This window comes from Rhinolophus sinicus, linkage group LG03 (genome assembly GCF_036562045.2).
Source record: "Rhinolophus sinicus isolate RSC01 linkage group LG03, ASM3656204v1, whole genome shotgun sequence".
Lineage (NCBI taxonomy): Eukaryota > Metazoa > Chordata > Mammalia > Chiroptera > Rhinolophidae > Rhinolophus > Rhinolophus sinicus.
In genome coordinates this window covers 4,255,821-4,282,099 of record NC_133753.1, presented here as the reverse complement: position 1 = coordinate 4,282,099, position 26,279 = coordinate 4,255,821, and the positions used below count along the sequence as shown (strand labels likewise).

At 52.1% G+C, this 26,279-nt stretch overlaps 1 protein-coding gene across 1 annotated transcript in view; it reads left to right on the top strand.

Annotated features, from left to right (window-relative positions):
• WDR25 (WD repeat domain 25) overlaps nt 1–26,279 on the top strand; it is a 124,505-nt gene that overhangs the window by 66,774 nt on the left and 31,452 nt on the right. Inside the window, 2 exon segments of the mRNA XM_074326929.1 lie at nt 5,380–5,527; nt 17,841–17,971. Coding sequence (XP_074183030.1) covers nt 5,380–5,527; nt 17,841–17,971 — 279 coding nt within the window.

The window sequence follows — 26,279 nt, the reverse complement described above, 5'->3', positions numbered from 1 at the left end:
CTATGACATTTTGTTTTTTGCACTTCTGTATAATTTGAATATTTTATAAGGAGGCTGTATTTGTTCTTATAATCAAAAACAAAGGCAGGCAGGTAGGCAGGAAGGACGTGAGCGGTGGCTAAAGCAGTGACTGAAAATCCGTGAGGAACTGCTGGGGGCGCCGTGTCTCCGCAACCAGAACCTGGAAACCACAGTGCCCTGGGATGAGCAAGTGACCGCACCACACTTCGCTTGTCATGCTCTTTCCAAATTTGACTTTCGTTGGACACACAGAATGTCCCTAGCTTATACGTCAAGTTGTCTTAGAACATTTGACAGAAGACTTAACTCCTTAATTCCATGAAGGTGGATTGGGAACTTTAATTACTTAATTGAAAAAAAGGTAGACACTTCAGGCTGCCATGGTGTTTGGGAATTAATCTTTAAAACCTGACAGTAAACATTAAATTCAATTAGGGAGAGTGATTAGCAAAGATTGTTCTCGCCTTCACCCTGGGTAGCTTTGAGAAGTGGCTGACTGGTTTGAATTGACGCTGACGCTATTGTTGTGTATATATCAACCAGGAGAGCCTGGTGTGCGTTTTTCACTTCAGAGGGGACTTTTGAGACAATCTACAGACTGATGGATTTTCTTTTTTTCTTTTCTTTTCTTTTCTTTTTTTAATTGGGGAAGGTGTGGTGCGGGGCAGCCTGCAGGGTCTCCTGTCCTGCTCCCCACATAAGAACACAGGATACGGTGAGGCCAAAAAGGATCACCCACGGAGCCATAGATGGGGGAGTCATACCACTGTATTCTCTCTGGCAGCTGGGTTGGAGACACAGGAAGCAGGAGCTACAGAATCCGCAACCTGCCATCCACTTGTCTCTGCCAACCAACCTTACTTGCTAGCTGCAATCCACTGTGCTAACTGCAATCTGCCGCTTGCTAGCTCAGCCACCGTCTTCTTGCTAGCCCCCATTTTTCTCTGTCTGCTAGCGTAGCCACGGCAGTTATATTAGTGGCCAATGGCTCACTGGTTACAGCTGACAGCCAACTAGCCACAGCTGATGGCCATCCAATCACAGTTGATGGCCATTTACTACCTGAGCCAGCACCTTTCAACGTGAGGTCAAGAGCCTGGAAACTGCACTTCTGGCTCTATCCCCACAGAAGGGGAACAGGACTTCATTGGGGAATAGTGTGTATTTCCAGGACTTTATTCATTGGGGGACTGTGTGTTTTTCCCAGGACCCATCAGCTCCATCCAAGTCAAGTTGTTGTCCTTTCAATCTTAGTTGTGGAGGGTGCTGTTCAGCTTCAAGTTGTTGTCCTTTCAGTCTTAGTTGTGGAGGGCGCAGCTCAGCTCCAAGTCCAGTTGCTGTTGTTAGTTGCAGGGGGTGCAGCCCACCATCCCTTGTGGGAGTCGAACCGACAACCTTGTGGTTGAGAGGACGCGCTCCAACCAACTGAGCCATCCAAGAGCTCAGCTGCAGCTCGTTGTCTTCATTCTAGTTGTGGAGGGAGCAGCTCGCTGGCCCACGTGGGAATTGAACTGGCAGCCCTGTTGCCCAGAGCTCGGGCTCTAACCAACTGAGCCACCCATCCGCCCCAGACTGATGGATTTTCTTCAACATGTTTCCATCACGGATTCGGGAGGCGCCCTGGCCAAGAATTCAGACTTCCGGTTTGCTGCTTTTGGCCCTGGTGCCACAGAGTTCAAGGTCTCTTTCTCCTTTCCTTGATTACAGCCCTGATCCATCCTCCCCCTCCTCTCCTGCCCTTTGGCCCTTCCTCCTCTTCCTTCTCCTTCCTCTACCCCTTCTCTCCCTTCCTTTTTTCCTTCTCCTCTTCTCCATTAACATCATAACTTATGAAATGTTTTAAACATAATCAAAAGTATAGAAAGTAACGTAAGACACCTATGTACCCGCCACTCAGACTGTGAAATCCAGGGGTCCGGTCTCCTCTTACCCACCTGTCAGCAGCGTGTGACCCCGTTGATCGCTCTCCCGCCGGCTTCCAGGCCACGCCTCCTCGGCTTCTCCTCCCACATCTTGGGCCTCTTCTTCTCAGACTCCTTTTCTGGTTTCTCCTGAGCCTCCCTCCGCCCCTGCCTGTGAACACTGGGCCTCCTCTCTGCTCTGCCTACTTTTCCCTTGGAGAGTTCCTCCAGCTCGTGACTGAAACGCCATCGATGAGAACGCCTCCCAAAGCTCAGTCTCCGTCCTGCACGTCACCCTCATGTAGCCAGCTGCCTGCTCTCTCTTGTTCAAACACGAGCTCCTGGTCTTCCCCACACTTGCTCCTCCAGCCACCTGACGCACCCCTGCCACTCCTGTCCTCCTGATACTGGGCCAAAGCCTGGGGAGTTGCCCTGGACTTTGCTCTTGCCCCCCAGCCCCACCTCCAAGCCAAGGAAATCTCGTTGGTTCTACCTTCCAAGCAGGGCCGCTTCTCCACTGCCTCCCACTGCTCCAAGCCCTCCTCCTCTCTCCCCTGCATCCCTTACCTCCCACTCTCCTCCCTGCACGGCAGCCAGAGTGGCCCTGTTCCTGCCTGGAGCTCCTTCCCCCAATTTCATCTTCTCCCAGAGGCCCTTCGCAGCCGTCATTTCCGCCGCTTCTCCTGACCCTATAGCCCCTTTCCTGCTTACTTTTTAGAAAGTCAGTCTCTACCCTTACCTGATATACGATACAGATTCTGCTCGTTTATCTTGTTCCGTGTCTGTCTCCCCTACTGGAATGTAAATTCTTTGAAGGCAGGGGTTTTGTCTTAGTTGGGTACTGCTGAACAATGCTGGCTAACAGTGGGCTCTCAGGAAGCGTTTGCTGAATGAATGCATAAATGAATGGCTTTCATAGATGGGAACATTTGGGCGTATTTGCTTCAAATCATACTTGTATTCATTCCTATCCGCCCTCCCCGCCTCTCTGTAGAGGAAATACGGAGCAGTGTTCACAGCTCCCTTCCCCTAGCCCAGCCCTCTCCCTCCCTTCCCAGGAATGACCGTCTCCATGCATGTTTTAGTCATATTATAATGCACAAATAAACATGGTGGAGTTTGTGCTTCATGTGTGTTTCAAAAATTGTGTTGAAATACACCGAGCATAAAATTGACCGTTTTAACCGTTTTAAAGTGTACGGTCCAGTGGCACTCAGTGCACTCACATTGCTGTGCCACCATCGCCACCGTCCAGCTCCAGAACGCCTTTCATCTTGCACAACTGAAACTCTGTCCCCATTAAACACTAACTCCCATTCTCCCTTTCCCCAGCCCCTGGCAACCCCCATTCTACATTCTATCTCTATGGTTTTGACGACTCTAGGGACCTCATATAAGTGGAATCACACACTATTTTCTTTCGTGATTGGCTTATTTCGTCCAGGTTCGTCCATGTTGTAGCAGGTGTCAGAATCTCCTTCCGTTTTAAGGCTGAGTGACATCCCAGTGTATGGACGGACTGCATTATGTTTGTCTGTTCGTCCGTTGAGGGACAGTTGGCTGTGTCCACCTGTGGCTATTGTGAAGAGTGCGACTGTGAACGTTGGTGTGTACATGTGTCTTTGAGACCCTGGTTTTCATTTCTTTGAGTATAAACACACACATGGAACTGCTGGATCACATGATAATGTATGTTAGTTTTTGAGGTATTGCCATGCCGTCTCCGCAGTGGCTGGACCATTGTACTTTCCCACTGACAGCGTTCCAACGTCTGCACGTCCTCGCCAGCAGCTCCTGTTTTGATGGAAGCCACCCTAATGGTATGAGGTGGTGTTTTGCGTGGTTTTAGAACTTAGATGGCGTCATACTATGGGTAAGCAGCGTGACCTACGTGCTCAACACTTGCTGTTCAGCCGTGTTAAGTCTGTGGCTCGAGCTCATTCGTTTCACGTCACTTTTTCTGTTAAAATCATACTTGTACATAGTTTTGAAAAAAACCAGTTCCTGGCACTCTGCCTCTCTCCCATGAATTCCCACTCCACTTTGAAGGCTCTGGATGTTTTTTCTGTTATTTCTGTTCATATTTCTAAATGTAAATGCTGCTATTCTTGGTTTTTCAGTTTGAGGCCCCAGCTATTGACCCCGAATAAGGCAGAAAGGAACTCAGCTCCCTTTACATTCTTGGAAGGCCACTCTTGACCTCTTGTTTTCTTAAGCTTAGACATTTACTTGCCCAGGAAACATGCTTTCAGAACTCTGCTCCTTTGCGTTTTGAGAACCTTCAGGATGCGTTCCACATTGTGAAAGGATAGGGTTTGAGGGTGTGCACGGGTGCACCCTGACCTTTCTCTGACTAAGGCAATGAAGCGGGGTTCCTGGATGTAGCTGAGAGAGAGTCGGGGCGTCTGGCTGTCAGGACCTGCGTGCCTGCGCTGCCAGCCCCAAGAAACACCCCACCAGCCCCATGGCTCCACTCTCTGCCCCCACAGTGCTCAGTCCTTCCTCCCCAGGCCCTTGGGGTGGGGCTCGTCCTATCCCCACTTTGTGGAGGAGGAGACTGAGGCCACTCAGCCAGGCCACACAGCCCAGCGAGCAGCGTGCGGCCCTGGCTCCGATGCCCGCACCCGCGTGTGGCTGTGGGTGCTCTTCCTACTTCTCCAGCACAATCTTCTCGGCCACCTCAGGGGTAGGTGAGGGCACCCCCTTCTTCCTGCAGGGACAGTGAGGGAAGGGACTGGCAGTGCTGAGCACCTGTGCGTCCCAGGCCCTGGGCTCTGCCCTCCTTCCCCACTGTGTGGCGACAAGCTGCCCCCAGCACGCTCACGTACGCAGTGGGCCTGGCTCTCGGAATGTGCGGTTCTCTGCGTAGAGCTTACACACATACTTCAGAAGTCATTAAGTGTACACAGGGCTTTCTGCTCCGGGCCTTGTTCCCCCTGGAAACCAGAGTGGGGACGAGGGACAGTACCTTCGTTCCCAGAAGGAAGGTACCTGCCATTGGGCAGGTATTTGCTTTTTGCCCGGTTGTAAGCACAGGTGTGGCAGCTTCTTGGTTGGGTCTTAGTTTTCAGGCAGGACCTGTGAAGAGAGCATGGCCTAGTGCAGTGTCCACTCCGAGGCAGAGAAGGTCCCATCTTAGAGGACAGTGTCAGAGGTGCAGGCGAGACTGGGCAGAACTGTGAGTGTGTGTGTGGGGGCAGTGGCAGAACTTGGGCAGGCTGCTTTCTCGTGGCTCCCCTAACCCCAGTACACTGTTTGGGGGAAAGCTGCCCCTCAACCCGCCAGCCCCAGCCTTTGCCTTTCTACAAGGAAATGTTTAACATCTGGATCTGGTTTTGATGGTAAAATAAAGGAAATCTAGTTCCACGGCAAGGCCCGTTCCCCTGTGCAGAGGGGAGAGCTGAGCTCCCGAGTCAGGCCCCCGTGTCTGACGTGTGGCACTGTGTTTGCCTTGTAGGTGTGGAACGCCGTGGACTCGGGCAGCTGCCTGCAGACCTACTCCCTGCACAGTGAGGCCGTGCGGGCGGCACGGTGGTCTCCCTGTGGCCAGCGCCTGCTCAGCGGTGGCTTCGACTGTGCCCTGCACCTCACAGACCTCGAAACAGGTGCGTTTCTCTGAGCCCCTACCCCAAGGGGCCCCCTCTGCAGAGCTGGGAACCGAGTCAGCTTTCTGCAGGGCCTGCAGCCGGTCTCAGGACAGGGAGGGACGGGCCTCGGGACAGGCTCATGCTCCCCGCTGGCCTGCAACCCAGACTCTGCATGGAGGGTTTGAGGTGGGCCTGTGCCAGCCTGCCCAGAGGACAGAGCCCCAAGGTTGTCTCAGCCCCAAAGTTGGGGGCTGGATAAAGAGGTGGCTTGTTAATCAACTTCTGACATGTAATTTGTACTGAAATAGATTTAGCTTTATCACAGTGTCCTTTGGTCAGAATCAGTTTAGAATTCCTGTCAATTTATTACCGGTGAAAGGCTGTACGGAACGATCCCAGCTCACAGCCGCAACTCGGAAAGAGCTCTGTGTTAATGCCCACGCTGAAAAGGCATTGGGTGAGATGGATCGCGCTGGGCAAATCTGGCGGGGGCTGTTGGCACGCAGGCGAGAAGGAGACAGAAGTCATGGAAGGAAGGTCCCGTTACCCGGCACTGCTGTGCAGCCGGCATGGTAGCTCCCGACCCAGCCGCAGCCCTTGAACGGGTTCTTGTCCATGGTTTCCAGGTGAGGACAGAGCCAGGCAATGCAGAGTTGCCCCGACTCCCAGACCTTCTCTGCCCTGGGTTCTTCCTGGGTCCCTCTTCTGCTGGGCACCGTTGCCAGGGCCAGGAGGGGAGCCCGGAGTGCACGCCAGTACCTGGGGTGGGGTGGGGGTGGGGGTTTGAGCTCTTGGGCAGCCCCTGCCCGCCTGGGCCAGCAGTGGTGGCGCTGGGGTCTGTGCCTGTCCCAGGGCCTGGCAAGCAGGGACGGTAACTCCGGGTCGGGCCGCGTGGTCCCTCGCCAGCAGCTGGAGGAGGTGCAGGGAGGGAAGGCAGTGGTGGTTTGGGGTAATAACTGTGGCCTTATTTCCCGCCTCGAGGGTCCTGTCTCCTGGGCTGTGGAGGGGCAGCCTTGCAGCTCTTCGGCCTGAGCTCCATGTGTTCCCAGTGGGGGTGGGGACGAGACTAATGGTTGTGTCGGCAGCCGGTCCTGTACCGCAGGCTTTGCACGTGATGTCAGGCCTCACCTCAGCCTGCTGCCTGCGATTGTTTCCCCAGTTTACAGGTGAGGAGACTGAGGCACGAGTAGCTTGCTCAGGGCCTCCCAGTGGTGCATGTCACGTGGGGATTTGAGCCCTGTCTGTGCAGCTGTGGCCCCTGTGCCTTTTGCACGGTGCTGAGGGTGTGTGGTGTTGTTCTTATCATCCCTGCCTGTTTGTGGTCTTCCTGTGAGCCCCGTGGGGCTCAGGGAGTTTGGTGCCACTTGGTGACGGCGACGATTGGGTCAATGATGACAGCCAGTGCTGTCACTGAGTACCTACTGTGTGGTAGGCTTCTACAGACTTACATAGGGGGTCTGATATGGCCCCACTCACCTTTTGAGGCCGGTGCCACCAGAATCCTCTTTTCACACACTGTTCCAGAGGCACAAACCGGGAAGTGGCAGAGCCAGGATGCATACAGGTGTGCCAGACTCCAGAGCCTGCAGCCTGACCATTACACCCCGTTGCCTGTGTGTCCAAGGAGCTATGTTCAGTAGAGACACCGAGGTGAACAAGACCCAGGAGCCACCCTGGAGAAACTCACATCTGCTGGGGGACACGGGAGCGACATACGGGAACTACAAGTACATCTAGCCTGGCAAATCAAGGATGACTTCCTGGAGGAAGTGGAACCCAAGCTGACTCAGGAATTAGGGGGACAGAGAAGTGCGATGGGGGGGCATGGTTGAGGGGGAGGAAAATGGGTTCTCAGCAGACAGAATGAGGATGTGGACCACGTGTGTGTGGAAATGTGGGGTGCAGGGAGCTGGGGGAGGTGAGTCTGGGGTGCAGGAAAGGGAGCCTCAGCGTCATGCAGTTCTTGGCCTATGGGGTGCACAGTCCCCAGGCATTGCTCCCCACTCAGGGTCGCTGAGTACGTGCTTCGCTCGCCTGCCCACCCGCCACGCCTTCAAAGTGAAGTGATGCTTTGCTCATGCTGGTGATGCTTCCAGGTTAATCAAATACAACTTTGTTTGATAACATTAATGGATTTCTAGTGGCCCTTTGTCATGATCTATCTTCTCAATCAACAGATGTTAAGTAGACTCTGCCGTGTGCGCGCGTGTGTGAGTGTGAGTGTGGGAGGGGAGTTCTGAAACGGTTAGACATTCAGAGAGCCCCCTGCCTGACGCGTTAGGGCTGCCGCTGAGCTAGGGACAGGAGGGATCGGCTCAGCTTGCACTGTGGGCAGCTTTCCCTGGTCACAGCAGCTGGTGGGTGTGACTGAGGCACAGGGCGAGCTGGAGGAGGGGACAGAACTGCGGCCAGAGGGAGGCGGCCTGGCCTGCCCAGGGTGCTCCTCCAGCTGTGGGGTGCTGCCCTCCGAGCTCCGCCATCCAGTCCGGGAGGTGATGGGGCATGTCCACGCCACCTCTCTCTGGGGACGGTGCACACCTGTTGGAAGATCCACTTGCATTCATTCAGCACTTACTTGTGCACTTGCTACGGCCAGGACTGGGTGCTGGGGCCACAGTGGTGGGCGTCCCTGGGGGGTGGCTGAGGGGTTTGGACCTCACCCGTGGGGAATGGGGCCGCTCCTGCTGAGGGGTGTTGTTGGTTTCCATGTCTGTCTCCTTGGCTAGAGGGTGCCCCTGGAGGATGGGGGCCAGTCCTGGTGGCCTTTGTGTGGCCATTATCTGGCCAGGGCTGGTCCATGAGACAGAGCTGTGGCTGGCCCTTGCTGGGCAGTGAAACCCATCAGGGACCGCCGGGGAGGGGGCGGTGGGCTCCAGCCAACGCTGCATCTCTTCCCGGCACCCCCCACCCCCAGGTCCTGCTGGGTGCTCTCTTTAGCAGGGGTTGGGCAGGCTTGTGGCTCTTGGCCTGGTTTGACTCTCGTCCTTTCTCGTCACTGAGTCTGATCTCCCACTTTACTTGATCTGCCTCTTTTCGCCTTTGGTGATTTGGCTTTTTCATTTCAATCTAATTAGATCTCCCTGCCAGGAGAAGGCAATGCAGGGTGTTCTCACCGGCAGTGCTTTGGGAATTAGTCACTCGGTGCCCATTGTCGTTAATGGGAATTTGGTGCCAAAGCCATTTATCCTGGTGTCCTCAATCAATACAGTTAAAAATCTGTGGATTCTAAAACATCAATACTTGGCCTGAAATATGGAGGGCCAGCAACATTTTATCTCGTTAATTTATAGTTCTGATGGGCTGTTGGCTTATAGAACAACCATGAATCAACACTTAAATAAAATCCGCTCACAGATTAATTATTTGTGATGCTCCCGTTTCAGTCTGGAACCTTCTGAACAGAGTCTCTGTGCATTTGGCTGAGGTGGCCGCAGGGAAGGTCCCTGCTTTGTGAGTCAGCTATCCTGCATCCCAGAGTCCCTGGCGAACTTGCGCACTTCCCAGCTGTCCTTGTTTCTCGCAGAATCCAGCCCCTCAGCCTCCGAGGTAAAGGAGATGGTCCTCTCCCCGGAGCCCCCAGGGCACCCTGTCCTCCTTCCTGTGCCAGGCAGCCCTCCCGTGGGTGCCCAGCCCACCCAGGACGTCCCAGTGCCCGGATGCGGGAGTGGGACAGGAGCATGGATGTGGCTCTTCCACCCACCGAGCTGGGTGTCCTCGGGACGGTCCTTCACCTCCGTTTCCTCATCTGTGAAAGGGGAGGACAGAGCCTGGCCGGGGGGTGGGGGTTGAGGGTGACAGCTGAGATAAGGTGTGCAGAGGTGCTCTGCAGAATGCCGGGTGCCCTGGTAGGCCCTCGGCAAAGGGTGTCCCTTCCCCTCCTCCCTCACTGCACCATGGGGCCCTTGAGAAGGTAGGAAACAAGACCTTGTTCCTGCTGACTGTCCAAAGAGCCCCAGTTGCTGGGCCATTTCCCCAAATGGGGCAGCTTTGGGGGCTCAGTTCCAAAAGCCCCCAGTGTTCCCCGGAGCCAGCTTGCAAGTGTGGCTCTTGGTTCCATGTGTGGGTCTGGGGACAGACTGGAGGAAGTCAGCAGCCTCTCCACGTCTCACTTCTCCATGACGAAATGGCCTGGTGGTGGAGTCGCAGCTTCCTCCTCGTGAGGGGATGGCACGTGCCCTTTATTTGGGGTGGGTGTCCCCCTCACTTGGACCCCACTGCTGCAGCCTCGCTGTTCCCAGCCCTTGGCTGGCTCCTCCTGCTCTGGGTGCCCTGTGTCTTTTAGTGGAGGGTCATGGTACATGGAAATGAGTGGCCAGCTGAGTCTGGACCCATAAATGACCACTTCCCTTGTTTTTCAAGAAGTGTCTTCTGGTGCCTCCCTAGCTTTTGCGTCATGATTAGGCCCCATCACAGAAATACTACAAGGAAATGGGAAGGCCATTTGGCCACGTGCTCTCTGTGGGCCAGGCCTCGGGCCCTGTGGTCCTGGTTCCTGGCACTGCCTGGCCTGTATCAAGCTGAAATGAATAAATGGGTGTCAGACCCTTTGTTTATTATGTATTTAGTCTCCACACTAACCTGAGAGGGGAGTGTTTTTATCCCCATTTCATTGACCCAGATACTGAGGCTTAGAGCGTTTGGTGAGTTACTTGAGGCCGCACAGCCAGTGACAGGAGAGCTGGGATCCAGTTCCAGCCTGTGTGGCTGGCGGAGGCTTTGCCTGTTGGCACTTGGGAGTGGCGTGCCCTCACCACGTCTGTTTTCCTGTCGTGGACAAACAGTTTGCTTAAGCTGACTCCTGGGGCTCCCACTTGGCTCTCATCGGACAGCCGGCTCACCACCCGCAGAGGATCCCTCAGGCCTCGGGGAGGAAAGCGTGCCCAGATGGTCTTGACTGCTCCCTCTGATTAAGTGACCGGCTGAAGGATGCTTCCCCGCTATTGACAGCTGCTGCTCCAGTGGGAGAAATGTTAGCCCCGATGACTTTAGAACACTTAGCATAGGGCGGGTGAGAAATAGCCAGAGTATAACGCTGGTGCAGAGTGCTAGGGCCCACGGGGCTTCGGAGAAGGGGTCGTGGAAGGGGGTCCTTGTGGGCTAATGAGCCCTTAGAGGGGGGCTGTCCCCGCTGGGCCTCGGAGGAGGGGACTGGGCTTCTCCTTTCTCAGGCTTTCTAGCACCACGACTGAGTGTCCCCAGCACATCTCAGAGGCGTCCCTCAGGTGTCTGCGGAGACCAGGAGGCCGGTACGTAGCCAGTTTGGGCTGTGATGTGGCCTCCTGCAGCTGGCACACATGCAGAGCTCCTGATGGCACACACACAGTGTATGCGGTAGTCCTGGGGGTTTTGCCACTAGATCCAGACATGGAGGCTCCGAGGGGTTCTGTAACCCAGCGCGGTCAGAGTGGCTGCCCCCCTGCCTCCTGGCCCAGTGAGCAGCTGCCCACCCACCTTCCCACAGATTCCTCTGCCTTCCTCGTCATCTGCGGCTCCACTCCTCCCTCGCCTGCTCCTGCACTGGCGCCCCTTTTCTGGCCTCTTTTACCCTTGTCTGTTCTCCAAGGCCGTACCCTTCAGCTCTGGACCACGGTCCCTACTCACATGCAGCCCCTTCTCTGTCACTGTGCAGCATCGTCCTCTCCCATCTCAACCTTGTTTTCTCCGCTCTTTCCATCCAGCTTCGGGGTGAGAAGCCGACCCTAGTTAGGGATGTTGTCACATGTTTTTAAACTTCAGTACAACATGCTGCCAGCCCGTATCTCATGCTGGAAAGTGCCCAGAGGGCACCCACACCTCCACAAGTGTCTGTCTCATCATCCTCGCCTAGCTAAGCTCGTGCCAGCCCTCTGGATAAATACAAGGTGGTTTTTAATCAGCAGCACTGTTTCATTCATCCCCATGATTGCACAGGGGTGGTGTCTTATCCCTGTGTGAGTTTAATAGTAATTGCATTGCGTTTGGCGCCCTTTGTAGGTAAGACGACCTGTGTCGACTGACGCTGGAGCCTAAACACGGTTATAACATGTGTGCTGTCCGATGGGTGACTCCTGAGTCCCAGAAAACCAGCTTAGGGCCAGCTTTTGGGACATACCTTGTTTGCAAGTTAAAAAGCCTTTTTTTTAACGTGGAAAATTCAGTCTTGTCCAGATAATTAAAAGCAGTAGCTAAACTTGATGTAAAGAAATCACCACAGCAACCACCATTATCTCTTGTTGCTGCTATTGTTGCTGCTGTAGCTATTGTCCATTGGGCCTGTCATTTGTCGGGAGCTTGCTATTTTACCTGCATTGTTTCTAATTCTCACAAGCTCTTAAGGTCAGTTTTATTTCCCCATTTTGCATATGGGATCCCACGGGTCTGAGGGCGTTGCTGGCTGATCCACAGGCTCCCCGCCGATCCATAGTGCACACTCAGGTGCTGGCCCGTCTGACTGTCGTCCGGACCCTTCCCAGGACTCGGCCCCATGTGCCAAGATGGCCCCTGTTTCTGACTCACAGAGTTTAATTTGAAAGTTAGTAAGCTCCTGTTCTCGTTAGCTTTGAGTCAGGATGGTTCAGTTTACAGCTGGCTGGATACTTCCCAGAGGATGAGTGTAACGATATTGATTTTAGCGAAATGAGTCACACGCCGGCTGTGGGAACACGAGCTCAGTCACCACAGCCAACAGCATCAGCTTTCCCTTGTCAGTGTCTGCCCTCCATGCTCATGAGTCTGGATGTGCACAAAGAGCTACGGAGAAGGAAAGGTCACGAAGAGCTTGAGGGCAGGCGACGCAGGTCAGAGAGCTGGGCTCGGGGTTAGACAGGTCCAGCCTCCACCCCAGCATGGCCGACTGCTGGGGCCCTGGATGAATCCTCACCTCTCTGGGCTTCCACTCATGTCCCCAGCTGTGAAATGGGTTAATCACACATACCAGATAGGGCTGTGTCATGACACGGGCAAGCCCCAGGCAGGGCTGGAGGTGACAGGCGCCATCTCCCTGGAGAGGAGGACATGGGACTTCCTTTCTTTTTATTGGTGACCATTCTGGGATTTCATCTGAACTGGGCTGGGGGCCGGACATGAGGACCCTCATGGGCCGGGAGCCCTGCATGTTGATAGGGTCCCCAGGGCAGGCGTCAGGGTGGACAAGCAGCGTTGTCCCAGCCATGTGTGCGGTCACCTCTGGGGAGCTTGCTGTCTCCACCTGAGAAAGGAAGAGGGACACCTGTGAGGAGTTACCTGGCCACTGTTACCAGCCGTCTTCTCCTAGCAAGATTGGCAGTAATAATAGTGTCAGGAGAACAAATGGAGTTTCTGCATTCCATTTTAAACATGTTTTTGCTTTAATGACAATGTATAGTTCATTTGTGTCCTTATTGAGTCAAGGAGGAAAAGAAATGATTTTTTCCTAAGTGCAAGAGGATCTGAACAGTTCTTATCCTGTGTGAGTTCATTAAGACAAGGTCAATAAAGCCAGTGATAGTGGATTAAATATTTTAAAACTCAGTTTCCTATAAGCAGCATATGGTGACTAATAGAATTTTCTATAACAGACATGTAAACAAGCAAGATAGTCTCCAGGTGAAAGGTTACACAGCAACTAACCATTGTGCTTAAAGTGCATCGCCCGAAGAGGGTGTGACAAACAAGCTCCTCGGTTTATGAACTGGTAGAGTGTGGGAACGAATCTGACAAGAAAGGACCTTCACTTCCAGTGTGGCTAATGTTCATGCTCAAGATGGCTTCTGATACATGTTTTCCAGCCTTTATCCATATCTCTTTAACAAAATGTAAAGGCCCCCCCATGGCATTGTGTGCTCACAGCCTCACGACAAAAACTCAGCGTCTTGAATCTCTCAAGGTTCCTGCTGTTCCAAACTCATATCCCTTGGCTTTAGCTTTTGATGTAACCAAGGGTGAACTCAATCATTTTGCGTTTACTTTTTTCAAACTATAATAGCTTTCTTTTGTTGTTTGCTGTCTGCCATGAATGCGTTATGTCCCCGAAAGCCTGTGTTCACATGGGCCTGCAACACAGCAGTGCAGGGACCTGCCCGAGGCCCCTCCACTAGAAGTGACAGAGCTGGGGTGGGACCCGGGTCCGTGGACTCTCAGCGCCTCTGCTGACCCCCTCCCACTGCTGAGAACACGCAGACGAGGGCGACTGGGATCCTGGTTTCTTACCCAGCAGAAGTTCCCCCTTGCTGTTGTCCATTAGCTATCTGGAAGCTTATTAAAAAATTTTAAAATCTTATGGTTTTGGACTCCTTTTAGCAAAGAAATACAGTAAAGTCCTCGTTATTATAAGTAAAAGTAGGAAAAAGATGTAAACTCTGGCTTGCCTTCTAACTGGAAAATTTTAGTACTTAAAAAACATAGATTCTCTCTCAATCCCTTCAGGGAGCTGAGGAAGAATAACATATTCAGAATAACATATTCTTTTTTTTTTTTTTTTTTGAACCAGAAAAAGTTCAATCATCAATTTTTAGCAACTCAATTTCCACTTTTCTTCCCATCTTTTCTCCCATTATTGGCAAGACTGTATCACTGCAATTTTTGAAAACCATGATGAATTCACTGCCATTTCTGAAATAAGCATATGTTATATGCTATAGTCCAAGCAACAGGGAGCAAGTTTTTCCCAGGCAGATAGAGTTTGTTTTTCCTTTTGGATGTAAGGATTGGCGGTGAATTCCAAATGAGCAAGAAGTCGGCAGTGGGCACAGCCGTCGCTGTCAGAGGAAAGGCTTGGCCTGCCGGGGCCTCTCCGTGACGCGCTGCTACAGCAGCACCTGTGCGCCTTTCCCATCCCGGGGCGGATGGTGGGCCCCGCCCTCGGCCCCCAGAGTGGGCTCCCAACCACTCGGCTGGCGTGAGCATCCTGAGGCCTGCGCTGCAGGTAAAGGCCCATCCTGGGCTCTCCATGGTGCTGCTCCACGTCCCGGGTGAGCACAGACCGATGGGGGGGCGGGGCAACCCTCTGCACAGCCTCCCTAGGACGGGGAGTTGCTCCGGGCGCCCCCTGCAGCGCATCTGGTGAGGAAGAGCTTGGGGTCCAGATGAGTTTCCGGAAAGGAAAAGACGAGGGAGCTCGAGGAATGCCAGGTTTCCAATTAGATTAATTCCCCAGGAAGCGATATTTTGTTTACTGGAGAGTGTTGCTTCTCTGTTGACCTACTGAGAGCAACTTAGCACCACAAGTCTGCTCATCTCCCTGGTGCCTTTTTAGAAGGATTCTTCATTTATTAAACAATATTACAACAATGTTAGTGTAATTTAAAAAGTGATTTTACTAACGCTGGAACAACTCATTTCATGTTGGTGAATCTCTTCCCAGTCAGTCTCTGTCCATATCAATCCCTATTTCATTCTCTTTTAATTTAAGAGCAGGTATCAAGACAAGCATTGTCCATCTTGCCATGAGCGCTGTTTCTGATGCCAGTTTTAAATGGCTTTTCAACATCTCACCAGGCGGAGAGTCATATTTGCCTTAACACTCCCCTTGGGTTGGAGAACTAGGCTGTTGTTCACAGTCCCTTTGCCGTTATGGGTGACACAACATGACGTGTCCAGCTCTTGACAGCATTGTGATGACATAAGATGACCAGGAAAATCTTTATGCGCTGCTTTTTGTTGCAAAATACTTAAGAAGCTTGTTGAGCTTAAAGAGGTATAAAGTTTTCATGTACAAAAAGTCAGGTGTTTCCAAAATTTTCTCTGAGGACAAGTGACTACCAATTGTCGGCCCCTAGAAGATATTAGAAAAAAAGTCAACACACTGAAGCATCCGTTAAGGTAAAGGTGACGCTTTAACAAAGTCAAGAGCGTAACTGCTTTCCAAAAACCTGTTCTATGGAAAGCACATTTTGAAAACAGATGTTTTTAATTGTTTCCATCATTCTGTAATTTTTGTCACTAAACATGATTTAAATGTGTCACCTATTAAAAACTCTAATATCTGCACCCTTAACTTGGGAACAGTGTTTTTCTAATGTGCTTTAAAATCCTTTAAATGAAAATTTCAGTGGATTTTGAATGGGGTTGTTAAAAATACAAGCATGCCATAATCCCCTCTGATGGGTTGCAGGAGCCATTATTTGGCACCAGGGGAAATGGGGCTTTATGAGCTAAATGTTCCCATGATGCTTTGCAGCAGTGCTGGGTGGAAGCAGAAGGCTTGCTGCCAATACGGAGCCTCTTCCATCGGGGTCTGTGTGTCTCTGGGAGGGTCTTTGTGGCTCGGACAGACTCCAGTGAATAAACTGAAGCTGTAACTGGGCTACTTTCAAATCACCGAGTCACAAAACATTCCCTGTATTTGAAATAAATGGAAGCATAGGCAGCCCTGTTGCTCCCATTAAAAATATTGTAACTCGTTGAATGTAATGATTTCAAAGATGTTTGTTGACACTCTTAGTAAATGGCGGATTAAGATACATTTTTAAATATTGGTTATTTTCTCCTTGTCTCGTCCTTTAAAATATTCTGGATTTGGCATTTGTTGTGCTGTTCATGATGAATTGGTACACTGGATGCTCTGTAACTAACCAACATACACAGGTTGGCGATGTGTGCTTCTGGGTTTCTCACTGACGGGATGCGCTGTCAGACAAGTTCGGAGACCACAGATCTAGGCTAATTGGATTTATAAAGGCTACTGCTGAAACTGTCCAGGGTACCAAGCGATGGCTTTCGTGTCCTTGCCTAGCGAGCTGGTGGAGCACTAAACTAAGTGTGTGGGGCGTCCTGAATGCAGAGCAGGGCAGCCTCTAGGAAGTGCTTTCTGAATTGAATGAGCAGACGCGCTTCCGGGGTTCCTAAGAGGAAAAGATGCTTGGGGTCTTGGTGTTGCATTGGCTGCCTTTTAGGCACCAGCTTCCTGTGTCCCTAACTGCCCGCTGCATCAATCTGGTGTAGGAGTGAGGGGTGCGCCTCGTGAGGGGGGAGCCCTTGTCGGCCTCGCTGCGGGAAGCCCCTTCATGTTCCCTGTTGGCAAGGTGTACAGCAGGAGCTGTGCCTGTTGTGTGAGCAGGGACGTGGCCTGGTGGCCCAGCCCTGAGGACACACACACAGGAGCACTCAGATTCTTAGGGGCGACAGCGACTCCTACGGCCAGCTGGGTTACTCGCTGTAGTTTCACTGGGTTGAATTGGATGCAGAAGAACGACAGCCAGGGCTCTGGGACACGAGGCAGCACTGGCCGAGGAAAGAGCGCTGGCCTGCAGCCCCGAGTCGGACCCACTTACGTAGCTTCCGCTAAGAGATCCCAGTGACAGACCAGACAGTTTGCGCACCATATGTACACATTGCCACAATCACACAAGTGATTGACAATAGTTCTATGACCGATATGTAAAGGGCGAGCCCTGTCTTGAGTCCTGTAGAACCAGTGAGACCCCCGATGGTCCGTCCCGGGGCTTGGGCCACTGTGATGTCACTCTCGTTTGTCACTCAAAGTATCATTCCACCCCCACCTGCCAGGCTCTGTAGCAAACCATTCATGGATTATTATAAGGGTGTGATTGCGAGGTGGTGATGCTAAAAAGAATCACTTTGGAGCATCCTAGTTTTGATCTTCAGACTCCCAGGTAAAGAGGTTACTTAATCTCCCAAGCTTTGGTTTTATCCAGTTGTAAAGTGGGTTTGGAGAGGTCATGTGGTTTAAATGAGTTGCTCCACGTAATGTTTATGGAGCACATAAAAAGTGGCATTCGTGGGGCGGATGGGTGGCTCTGTTGGTTAGAGCGTGAGCTCTGGGCAACAGGGCTGCCAGTTCGATTCCCACATGGGTCAGCGAGCTACACCCTCTGCAACTAGAATGTAGTCAATGAGCTGCCGCTCAGCTCCCGGGTGGCCAGATGGCTTAGTTGGTTGGAGCGCGTCCTCTCAACCACAAGGTTGCTGGTTCGACTTCCGCAAGGGATGGTGGGCTGTGCCCCCTGCAACTAACAACGGCAACTGCACCTGGAGCTGAGCTGTACCCTCCACAACTAAGATTGAAAGGACAACAACTTGACTTGGAAAAGTCCCGGAAGTACACACTGTTCCCCAATAAAGTCCTGTTCCCCTTCCCCAATAAAATTTTAAAAACAAAAAAGTGGCATTCATGAATCCAGCCATCTAGTTTAATCCAATCCTGGGTGTGGGAGTTCAGTTAATCAAAGGTGGGATTGCCCGGAGAGTGAGGTCAAAGTTGCTGCTGCCGTGTTGTGTTTCCAGAAAGTGTTCATTGGCCACTCGGGCCCAGGTTGGCTACGTCGACCTGTAGCTCCGTTCCAGGTGGCATCTTCATTTTAAGATATTTATTTTGTGATCTGAGTATTTCTAACCCTCTCTTTTTGTGTTGTAGGAACCCAGCTATTCAGTGGTCAGAGTGACTTTAGAGTCACTACGTTGAAATTTCATCCTAAAGACCACAGCCTGTTTGTGTGTGGAGGCTTCAGCTCTGAAATCAAAGCCTGGGATATAAGGACCGGCAAGGTAACACCCATCTTTCTCGCTTGGCCTTTCCTCAAGACAGCTGGCCTTGCCAATGAATGATTAGGGGCAGGCCAGCATCTCCATATAGGATCCTTCAGATGGAATCGTTACCACTTACTATGTAATCAGTGCTAAGCATAATTTTTAGATGTTTTGAAAAACACTTTTGAGTTGTTAAGACTATTAAAACATGACAGGTGCAATTCTGTACAGCATATTACTAGAAAGATTCACTGAGCATCTATTGTGTGCAAATGCTTCCAGATCATATAGACTGAACCATCCTTGGGTTACTCAAGGGGATAATGTGTGGGTACAGATAACTGTGCAGAGAAGAGGGGTGTGTGTGTGTGCAAGGGAGGGAGGGAAGGAGGGAGAGAGAGATTGTGTGTGAGAAAGGGAGTGGGGAGGGGGCCAGCATTCAGAGGTGTGACTGCTTTTAGCTTGGTGTGAGGAAGGCTTCTTAGAGGAGACCGTGTTCCTTTGGGGGCTTAAAGGCTGGTCACCATCAGTCCCACAAGAAGTGGCTTCTGCTCCCCGCCTTCACCGCAGCCTGTTGCTCCTGCTGCCAGCTTCATAAAAGGCAACTCCATCCTTCTAGTTGTTCAGGCCCAAACCATCAGAATCATCCATTTCTCTGCTCTTTCTGTCATCCCCCCCACAGCCACATCTGTCGTAACTCTGCTTTAAGCCATTGTTGTCTCTCGCCGGGATAAGTGCATCTCTTTCCCCGTTGCCCCTTGCAGTTTGTTCGCAACAACTGGAGGCCAGAGTGGTCTGTGACAGTGTAAGTCAGATGTGTCACTCCTCTGGTCAGAGCCGTCCAGGCTGCGACCTCATTCACAACGAAAGCCAAAGTCCCTACAATGGCCCACCAGGCCTACACGATCTTCCCTCCCTCTCTTCTCATGTCCAGCCCCACCGGCCTTGCCTTTCCTAGGACACACCAGGCCCGGTCTGCCTCAGGGCCTTTGCACTTGCTGCTCCTTCTGCCTGGAATGCTCTCCTCCCAGTATTCTATGAGAGGCTCGTTCCCTCCCTCCTACAGGGCTCTGCTCAAATGCCACCTCTCCAGTGAGGCCTTCCCTGACCACCATGCCAGCCACGACTTGGCACTCAGTAGTCTCCATTGCCAGCTCATTTCTCCCGTAGCATTTATCAGCAGCTGGCACCCTGTGGAGCCTACATGTTCATTTGTTTGCCTGTCTCCCTCCACTTGAACGTAAGATCCACCAGGGCAGGGATCTTTGTTTTGTTTGACGCTGACTTCTAGCTTCTAGAATAGTGCCCGGCACATGGCAGGCAGCCAGCACATCTTGGCTGACTGGATGAGTGAATGAAGGAAGAAGGCAGTCACACCAGTGTGTGAGTACAGCAGGGGGATGGGAAATGTGGGCAGGGACCAGTGACCGGCGCGACATGCTTGCGCATGGGCTCCGGGCAGTGGGACGGGCCCGGGCAGACAGGCTGCCAGGGCCACAAGTCTTGCTTTGGATCAGCAGAGGGGAGCCATTGGAGGTTTATGAGCTGGGAGTGCTGGGATCAGGGAGGGGTTCCTGGAAGGGTGGTGAGGAAGAGCCACAGGCTGACTGTGTCTGGGAGCTCAGTGAGTCCAGGACGGCTTGTTTTCAGGACCTGAGAAGAACTGCCCTGGTCTGAAGGCGGCGGCACAGAGCCGCTCGAGCCCTACAGAGTAGTTTATGATAAAACTCATGTTGACTTGACTCTGAAAAAAGAAGGTGCAGAGTATCTGCGAGTTTTCTCCTCCCATTGTGCCTGCAGTGCCTAAAGGTTCTACCCGAAGACCCCCGCTCAGGGGCTCTGCCTGGACAGGTACAGCCCCCAAACCTGCACTGAGCAGAGGATGGCCCGCGTGGCCAGGAAGAGGGAGGTGAGACAGACAGCGCCTCCAAGGCCAGACTTGAAAAGTCTCAGGTTGGTGTTTCAGACCAGCCACGGCAAGAAAGGCGCTCTCCCAACAGGCTGTTGGAAGGAGCTGCTGGTATTTTGACGGGACCCAAACACATAGACAGTTTCTTTAAAGAGAATGAGACCTTTTATCCATAGATATCTTGCTTAAAATACTTCACAAGTCAGAGAGTTAGAGCACAGAGAGATGTACTCTTTTTTAAAATTTCACATTTTTCTTTTACAAAGAAACTTTTTACAAAAATACTTGGAAAAGAGAGAAAAGTGACCCATAAAGAAGTGGACACGGTGGAAGTAAAAAGCAACAACACTAAGACAGTTATATTTGGGATATAAATGCATGATAAGTGAAAGAAAACACTGGAAAGTGCTGTGTGAGTTGGAAACTCTTAGTTATGTGACCTCCTGATTCCCCAGAACCTGCTGAGGGCTACGTCCCTTAAAGATGCACTTCCAGCTTTTATCCTTAAAGACCTAACACATAAGAAATTACTCACTAAGGACGCCATCTGATTTAAGAGTTTGTTAAAAATACTGGATTTTCTCCTGGGGCTGATGCCAGCTAACGCACTCTGAAAACGTGGGGAGAGAAGCCATTGGGAGCAGATGCTGCTGTGACTGGTGTTGGCATGTTTGCGAGTCTCTCCCAAGCTAGTAATGTGGGTCCAGGGATCTGTGCAGTATTTGTTTTTACTTCCTTCTCACCAACAATCTGACTGCCTCGCCCCCATGCTGGGTCACAGGGCTAGTTCCATTTACATCAGCCAGGCTCAGGGGACAACTCTCTTTGTTGCTTCAGTTGTTTCCTCTAACAAGTGTTGCCCGAGTGTCTCATCTGGACTCAGCAGGAGGACCAGAGAGGAAAGGCACAGGCTCCCTGCCCCTGGGGCGCCCACCTGGGGCGGTTCTCGGCTGAGCCCGCTGGGCTCTGTCCCAGGTGCTGAACGCTCCAGCCCTCCCTGGCGAGCGTGCGCTCGTCCCCGGCTGAGCCGCTGGGCTTTTTCTCACCTCCATCAGGGACAGTGCTGGAAACTGCAGGTGGAAGCTGGAGGGACCAGACCTTAGCTTAAAATCAAGACAAGTGTCCCCTGTTAAATATAGCGCGGAGGCCTGTTTTGTCGTAAGAGTAACGTGGTCATGTGGGAAAAAAGAGGAACTAGAGGGAAATAGAGAGAAGGTGTCATGGAACCAGCCAAAGGTAAACATTAGTAACATTTTGATATTTTTCTTTCCTTGTTCTTTTCCCCTGTGTGTGTCTTCGAAAACCGTTTTTGGTTTTATTTTGTACTTTGCTTTTCTGAGAGCATTGTAAGGGTTTTTCTTTTTATCACAAACTCCTGTGGAATTTTTGGGACATCCCTTTGATGCAGTGTGTTTCACTGATTTGTTCCTTGCCTTATCCGTGGCACTCAAAGCAGTGTCTGACATAAGCAGGCACGCGATAAATATGGACTGAATGATCAGTCAGTTCCAAATGGTTTAGCTTAGTCAGCAGTTTCCCTACGTTGGACATTTAGGATATCCCCCCACACTCTTTTGCCATTTAAAATTAATAGATGTGAGGATGGAGATCAGGGGTCAACAAACTGCAGCCTGGGGCTAAATCTGGCCCACTGCCTGTTTTTATAAATAAAGTTTTATTGGAACACAGTCACACTCATTCACTGATGTATTGTCTATGGCTGCTTTCACACTACAGTGGCAGAATTGAGTAGTGGCAGCAGAGACCAAGTGGCTGCAAAGCCAGAAATATTTACAGCTTGGCAGACCCCTGCTATGGGTAGATCTGGCTGTGACATCTGTCACCCTGTTAATTGTTGGGACTAATCCTCCTGATCTGGCTGACAAGGTGGGTGCCCCTATTATGGGCATCCTTGAGGAAACCGTGTGCTCAGAGAATGCCTTTTCCAGAGAACTGTTCTTCAGTCAGCAGTGTCTGAGGCATTTCTTTGTCTTGTTATGACATCCAAACAGCTATCCAGGTCTATGTTACTATACATTCCTCTGTAAGACACGTATCTGTGCATCTAATGTTTTCCATATTGGGAGTTTATCCCCTTAAGCTTGGGTCCCAGAATTCAAATTGTTGGGTCAAAGCGAGTCAGCATTTTGAAGACAAGGGATAGGTTTCTGACGACGGAGCCGAGGCATGTGGGGCGAATGAGCCCCCTGGGAGCATGACTCAGGGCTGGGGTCTGAAAGAACAGTCTGAAGAGTACTTTTAGGCTACTTTGCAGTCCTACAATTGTATGATTCCTTAAGTTTAGCCAAATGATGACTGTTGGGATTCTGGACTTCTTTGGTCCAGCCCAATTCATTACAGCAAATGGGCTGCTTGGCGCCCCTTTCTTCTTCTCTTGTCGGCCTCTCTGCCTCATCACATCCCTCATTACTGCACAGCGCCTCACTTCATTTCCAGCGGGTCAGCAGGACATGTCCTGCCTGAGCCCACTGACCGTGCTATCTCTGAGCTGGCTTAGTGCTGCCAGTACAGAGTTCTCTGGCTCTTCTTCCTTGATCGTGGGTGTGGATTAGAACCTGAGGTGTCCATGATCTGACCTTCACGTCACTGTGGAGGTCCCTCCTCCAGAAGTCCCTCCTGGCCTCCAGTGCTACTGGCCTGAGCTATTGGGGACTTGGCCTCACATCCTCCCTCTACCACTTGCTCAGCTGGGGGATTTTAGGCAAATCCCGTTGCTAAGGCCTCTCTTAGTCATGTTTTTCCCATTGGTATAGAAAGGGGTGAATGAGGTTGTCTCTAAAGCCGGGCTTCTCAAACTCACCGATACACAGGACAGCACCTGGGGCTCTTGTTAAAATGCAGATTGTGTTTCAGCAGGTCTGGGGTGGGGATGGTGTCTCAGTCAGCTCAGGCTGCTAAACAGCTACCACAGACTGGCGGCTTAAAGAACAGAAATTTATTTCTCACAGTTCTGGAAGCTGGAAGTCCAAGATCAAGGTGCCAGCAGGGTTGGGTTCTGGTGAGGGCTCTCTTCCTGGCTTGCAGATGGCTGCCTCCTGGCTCTGTCCTCATGTGGCAGGGACGGAGCGCTCTGGTCCCTTCATCCCATCATGGGGCCTCCACCCTCATGACCTCATCTATTGGAGGTTAGGGCTTCAACATTTGCATGTGGGGGGACACAAATATCCACTCCTCCATGTCTGCTAAGCTCCCAGGACATGCAGAGGCCGTTGGCCCCTGGACCACACTTTGAGAAGCCCGGGCCCAGAGGGCTTGTGACATAGAGGGCCCATGTTTCTCTCCTGTGAGTGCCCTCAGCTTTGTCCTCCACTGGCCTGTACCACCTGTGACCCACCTTAGTGACGGCTCCTGGCTTCACGTGACCATGAGCTCCTTCATCCTACAGCTGTTCATTTGCAATCACCTGTGTGTGGGGCTGAGTCGAGTCACGCCTGCACCCCAGCACCCCACACAAGGCCTGGGCCAGAGCAGGTACTCGGGATAACCTGGAGTGACCAGATGGGGTCAGCTTCCTCACTCCTGGGTTGGAGCTCTGCATGGCGACCCACCTGCTCACAGGGTGGCAGTGGCCACCCTGGGTGTCTGCAGGGGGCGTGGCCCTCCGACAGATGGGATGTAAAGGCTAGCTGCACCTCAGCAGCAACTGGTCGTTCTAGAATTGTGGACAGAGGACTTGGGAGATCTGTGTCAGATACGGTGTGGTGTGCGGGTCCTGACACCGCAGTTCTGCGCTCTCGTGTTCCCCGTCATTGGTAGGTGACAGAGCTGCTAGCCACACTCATTTCCAGACACACTCATTTCCAGCCGCACCGGGTGCTGGCTCTGTGGCCAGCGTGGAGCTGTAGAGTTGCACAAGTGGAAGATGTGGGCACACCAGCACTGTGGGAAACGCTCAAGGTAGTTACTTTAAAGTTACTTTCAGATGACTGTGTAGCTTGAGCCAATTTAGGATAAGAAATAAAAGTAAGTTTCCCTCTCATATCATGAGTCAAATTTGTAGAATAACTCCTACAGAGGCTTAGGAATCATATCACATATTTAGTGAATCACCCGTTTTGCAAGACTAAATTATGGAGCCCCAACTTCAGCAAACACCTCTCAGTTGAGCAGACTGAGCACTGGAGATTGGAGCAGCTCTGGAAAATCTAGGCCATGTAGCCCCAGGCTGGGAGCTCGGCCTCTGCCCCAGTTCCTCCTGCCTTCTGTGGGTGGCTGGCCAGCGAGTCTTCCATGTACAGCTCTGCTCTGCTCCAAGAAGAGAGGTGGAGATGCACTCAGGCCCCCATCCTCTCTGGGGTCAATTCTCACCATAAAACCGGCTGGGACAGGCCAGCTCACTTTTGATCCGGTGTTGGTTTGACACGATCATCGGTATTTCCTGCTTGTGCTACATCTTCCCTCCCTTCCATCCTTCCTTCCTCTCGCCTTCCCTCCCGCTCTGCTTTCTCTTTCCTCCCTCCCTTCCTTCTTTCCCTCCCTCCTTCCCTCCTCGCTTCCTCCCTCCCTCCCTTTCTCTTTCCTTCTTTCCTCCTTCCCTCTCTCCTTTTCTCTCTCTTTCCTTCCTTCCTTCCTTCCTTCCTTCCTTCCTTCCTTCCTTCCTTCCTTCCTCCCTCCCTCCCTCCCTCCCTCCCTCCCTGCCTCCCTACTTCCTTCCCATCTTGACTTCCAGATCTTGAGTTAATTTCCTGACCTCCTTTTGGACCCCTACAGCTGTGTCCCTGCAGATGTGTCCTAACATGAAGTTGATAATTGGGGGAGACCTCACTGCCCCTCCGACTGCTCGAATTCTCATCTTGACTCCTGTTGTCACAGCCCCTCAAGGTGCTTTCCCAGCAGAATGTAAACTGCCTGAAGTTGGGAATTTGCCCGATTTGCTGCCATACCCCCAGTGCCTGCCAGGTGTGGGGGGTTGGGACTGTTGCAGAATGACTGACAACCCTAATCAAGACCGATTTCTGCAATCCCAAGTAATGGACTCACCCGCTGAAGCAGAACCTGAGCTACTGTGATTCATTTGTCATCTCACGGCCTGCTGTGAACGGGAGTGATGCCAGCTGGGAAAGCATGGGTGGTTGCTGCCTGCACTGGTGGTCTTAGCACAGTGGTCAGGAGCACTTGGGGTGCTGTGTGGAGGCGGCCCAGGCATTGGAGTTTTTGAACCCCTCAGGTGATTCTAATGTATAGACAGAGTTAGGGGCCACGCTTTGGGTGACTCGGTGAGACTCCTGAGTGGTGTCTTGCAGGATTTCTGCCTGTGTGGGTGAGGGCGTCCTGAAATTTGCATTCCCGAGATGCTCGCTGTCTGGAAGGCTCGGTGCTTTCGCTCTGCGGCTCTCAGTGCCATCAGTTTTCGTGGCATGGTAGGCAGGTTGCTTATTTGCCCTAATGAGGTTTTGATTACTTTCCATTTGTCTTTTTCATCGGCTTTATATTAAAAAAGCTTTTTATTTGGACTCTATGTACTTTCTGCAGTTCTAAGTTTTGCCTCAAACCAAACTTCTATGCGAATGACAGCAGGAAACTGCCGGAGGCAGAGAGATGGGGAAGGACGCCAGGAAGCCTGGTGCAGACAGGAGCGTGGCTACCACACTCTGTGTGACTTCGGGGGGCTGCTTGTCTTTCCTGGGCTCCCACTGCCCCGACAGCCAAGTGACACTAGGGCTGAGTGCCCTCAAGTCCCTGCTGACGATCAGTAAGTACGGATCCAGGTGGCATGTACTGGGCACCCACCACCTGCTGGGCTCTGTACCAAGCACTCTACATGTCACAGCTCATACTGCACGTGCTACCGCCACCGCATTCCACTGGCGGGAACCTCGCGTTTCTGAACCTCGGGGATGGTTCAGAAAGGTTCTAGCTACTAGCACATGGCCGGTTGGTAGTGGGGTAAGACTTGAACTCGGGGGCTTGACTCCCGCGCTCCTGCAGGTCCTCAGCGTGGCTGAAGCTTCAGTCTTGGGTGTAAATAAGGCTTTGCCTGTGAGTGCTGTGTTTTGGTCTCCGGGAAGCTGGCATGGCCAGCCCTTGAGTTCAGGTGTTCACCCAGCCCTGCAGTGTTCTGCTCAGTGCCTGGTGTCAGGGACCCAGCTGTGAACGGGACACTGAGGGTCCTGCAGCCTCAGGCCTGAAATCATAACCCCAGCACCTCTGTGAGGGCAGCTTTTCTGCCCCCACGATGTAGGTGAGGAGACCAAATCTGAAAGGTCCAGCTCTCAGTGCAGCCGTGGGCAGCCACTGTGGGCTTGCATCAGAACCCAGGTCTTTTTCTACGTTCTCCCTCTCCCTATCACAGGAAGAGGACACATGGCATTTATGGATGTCACGAACATTTTCTGAGCCACCACCAGACACCAGCATTGTCCCAGGGCACGGGGTGACCAAATCTGGTTAGGCAAC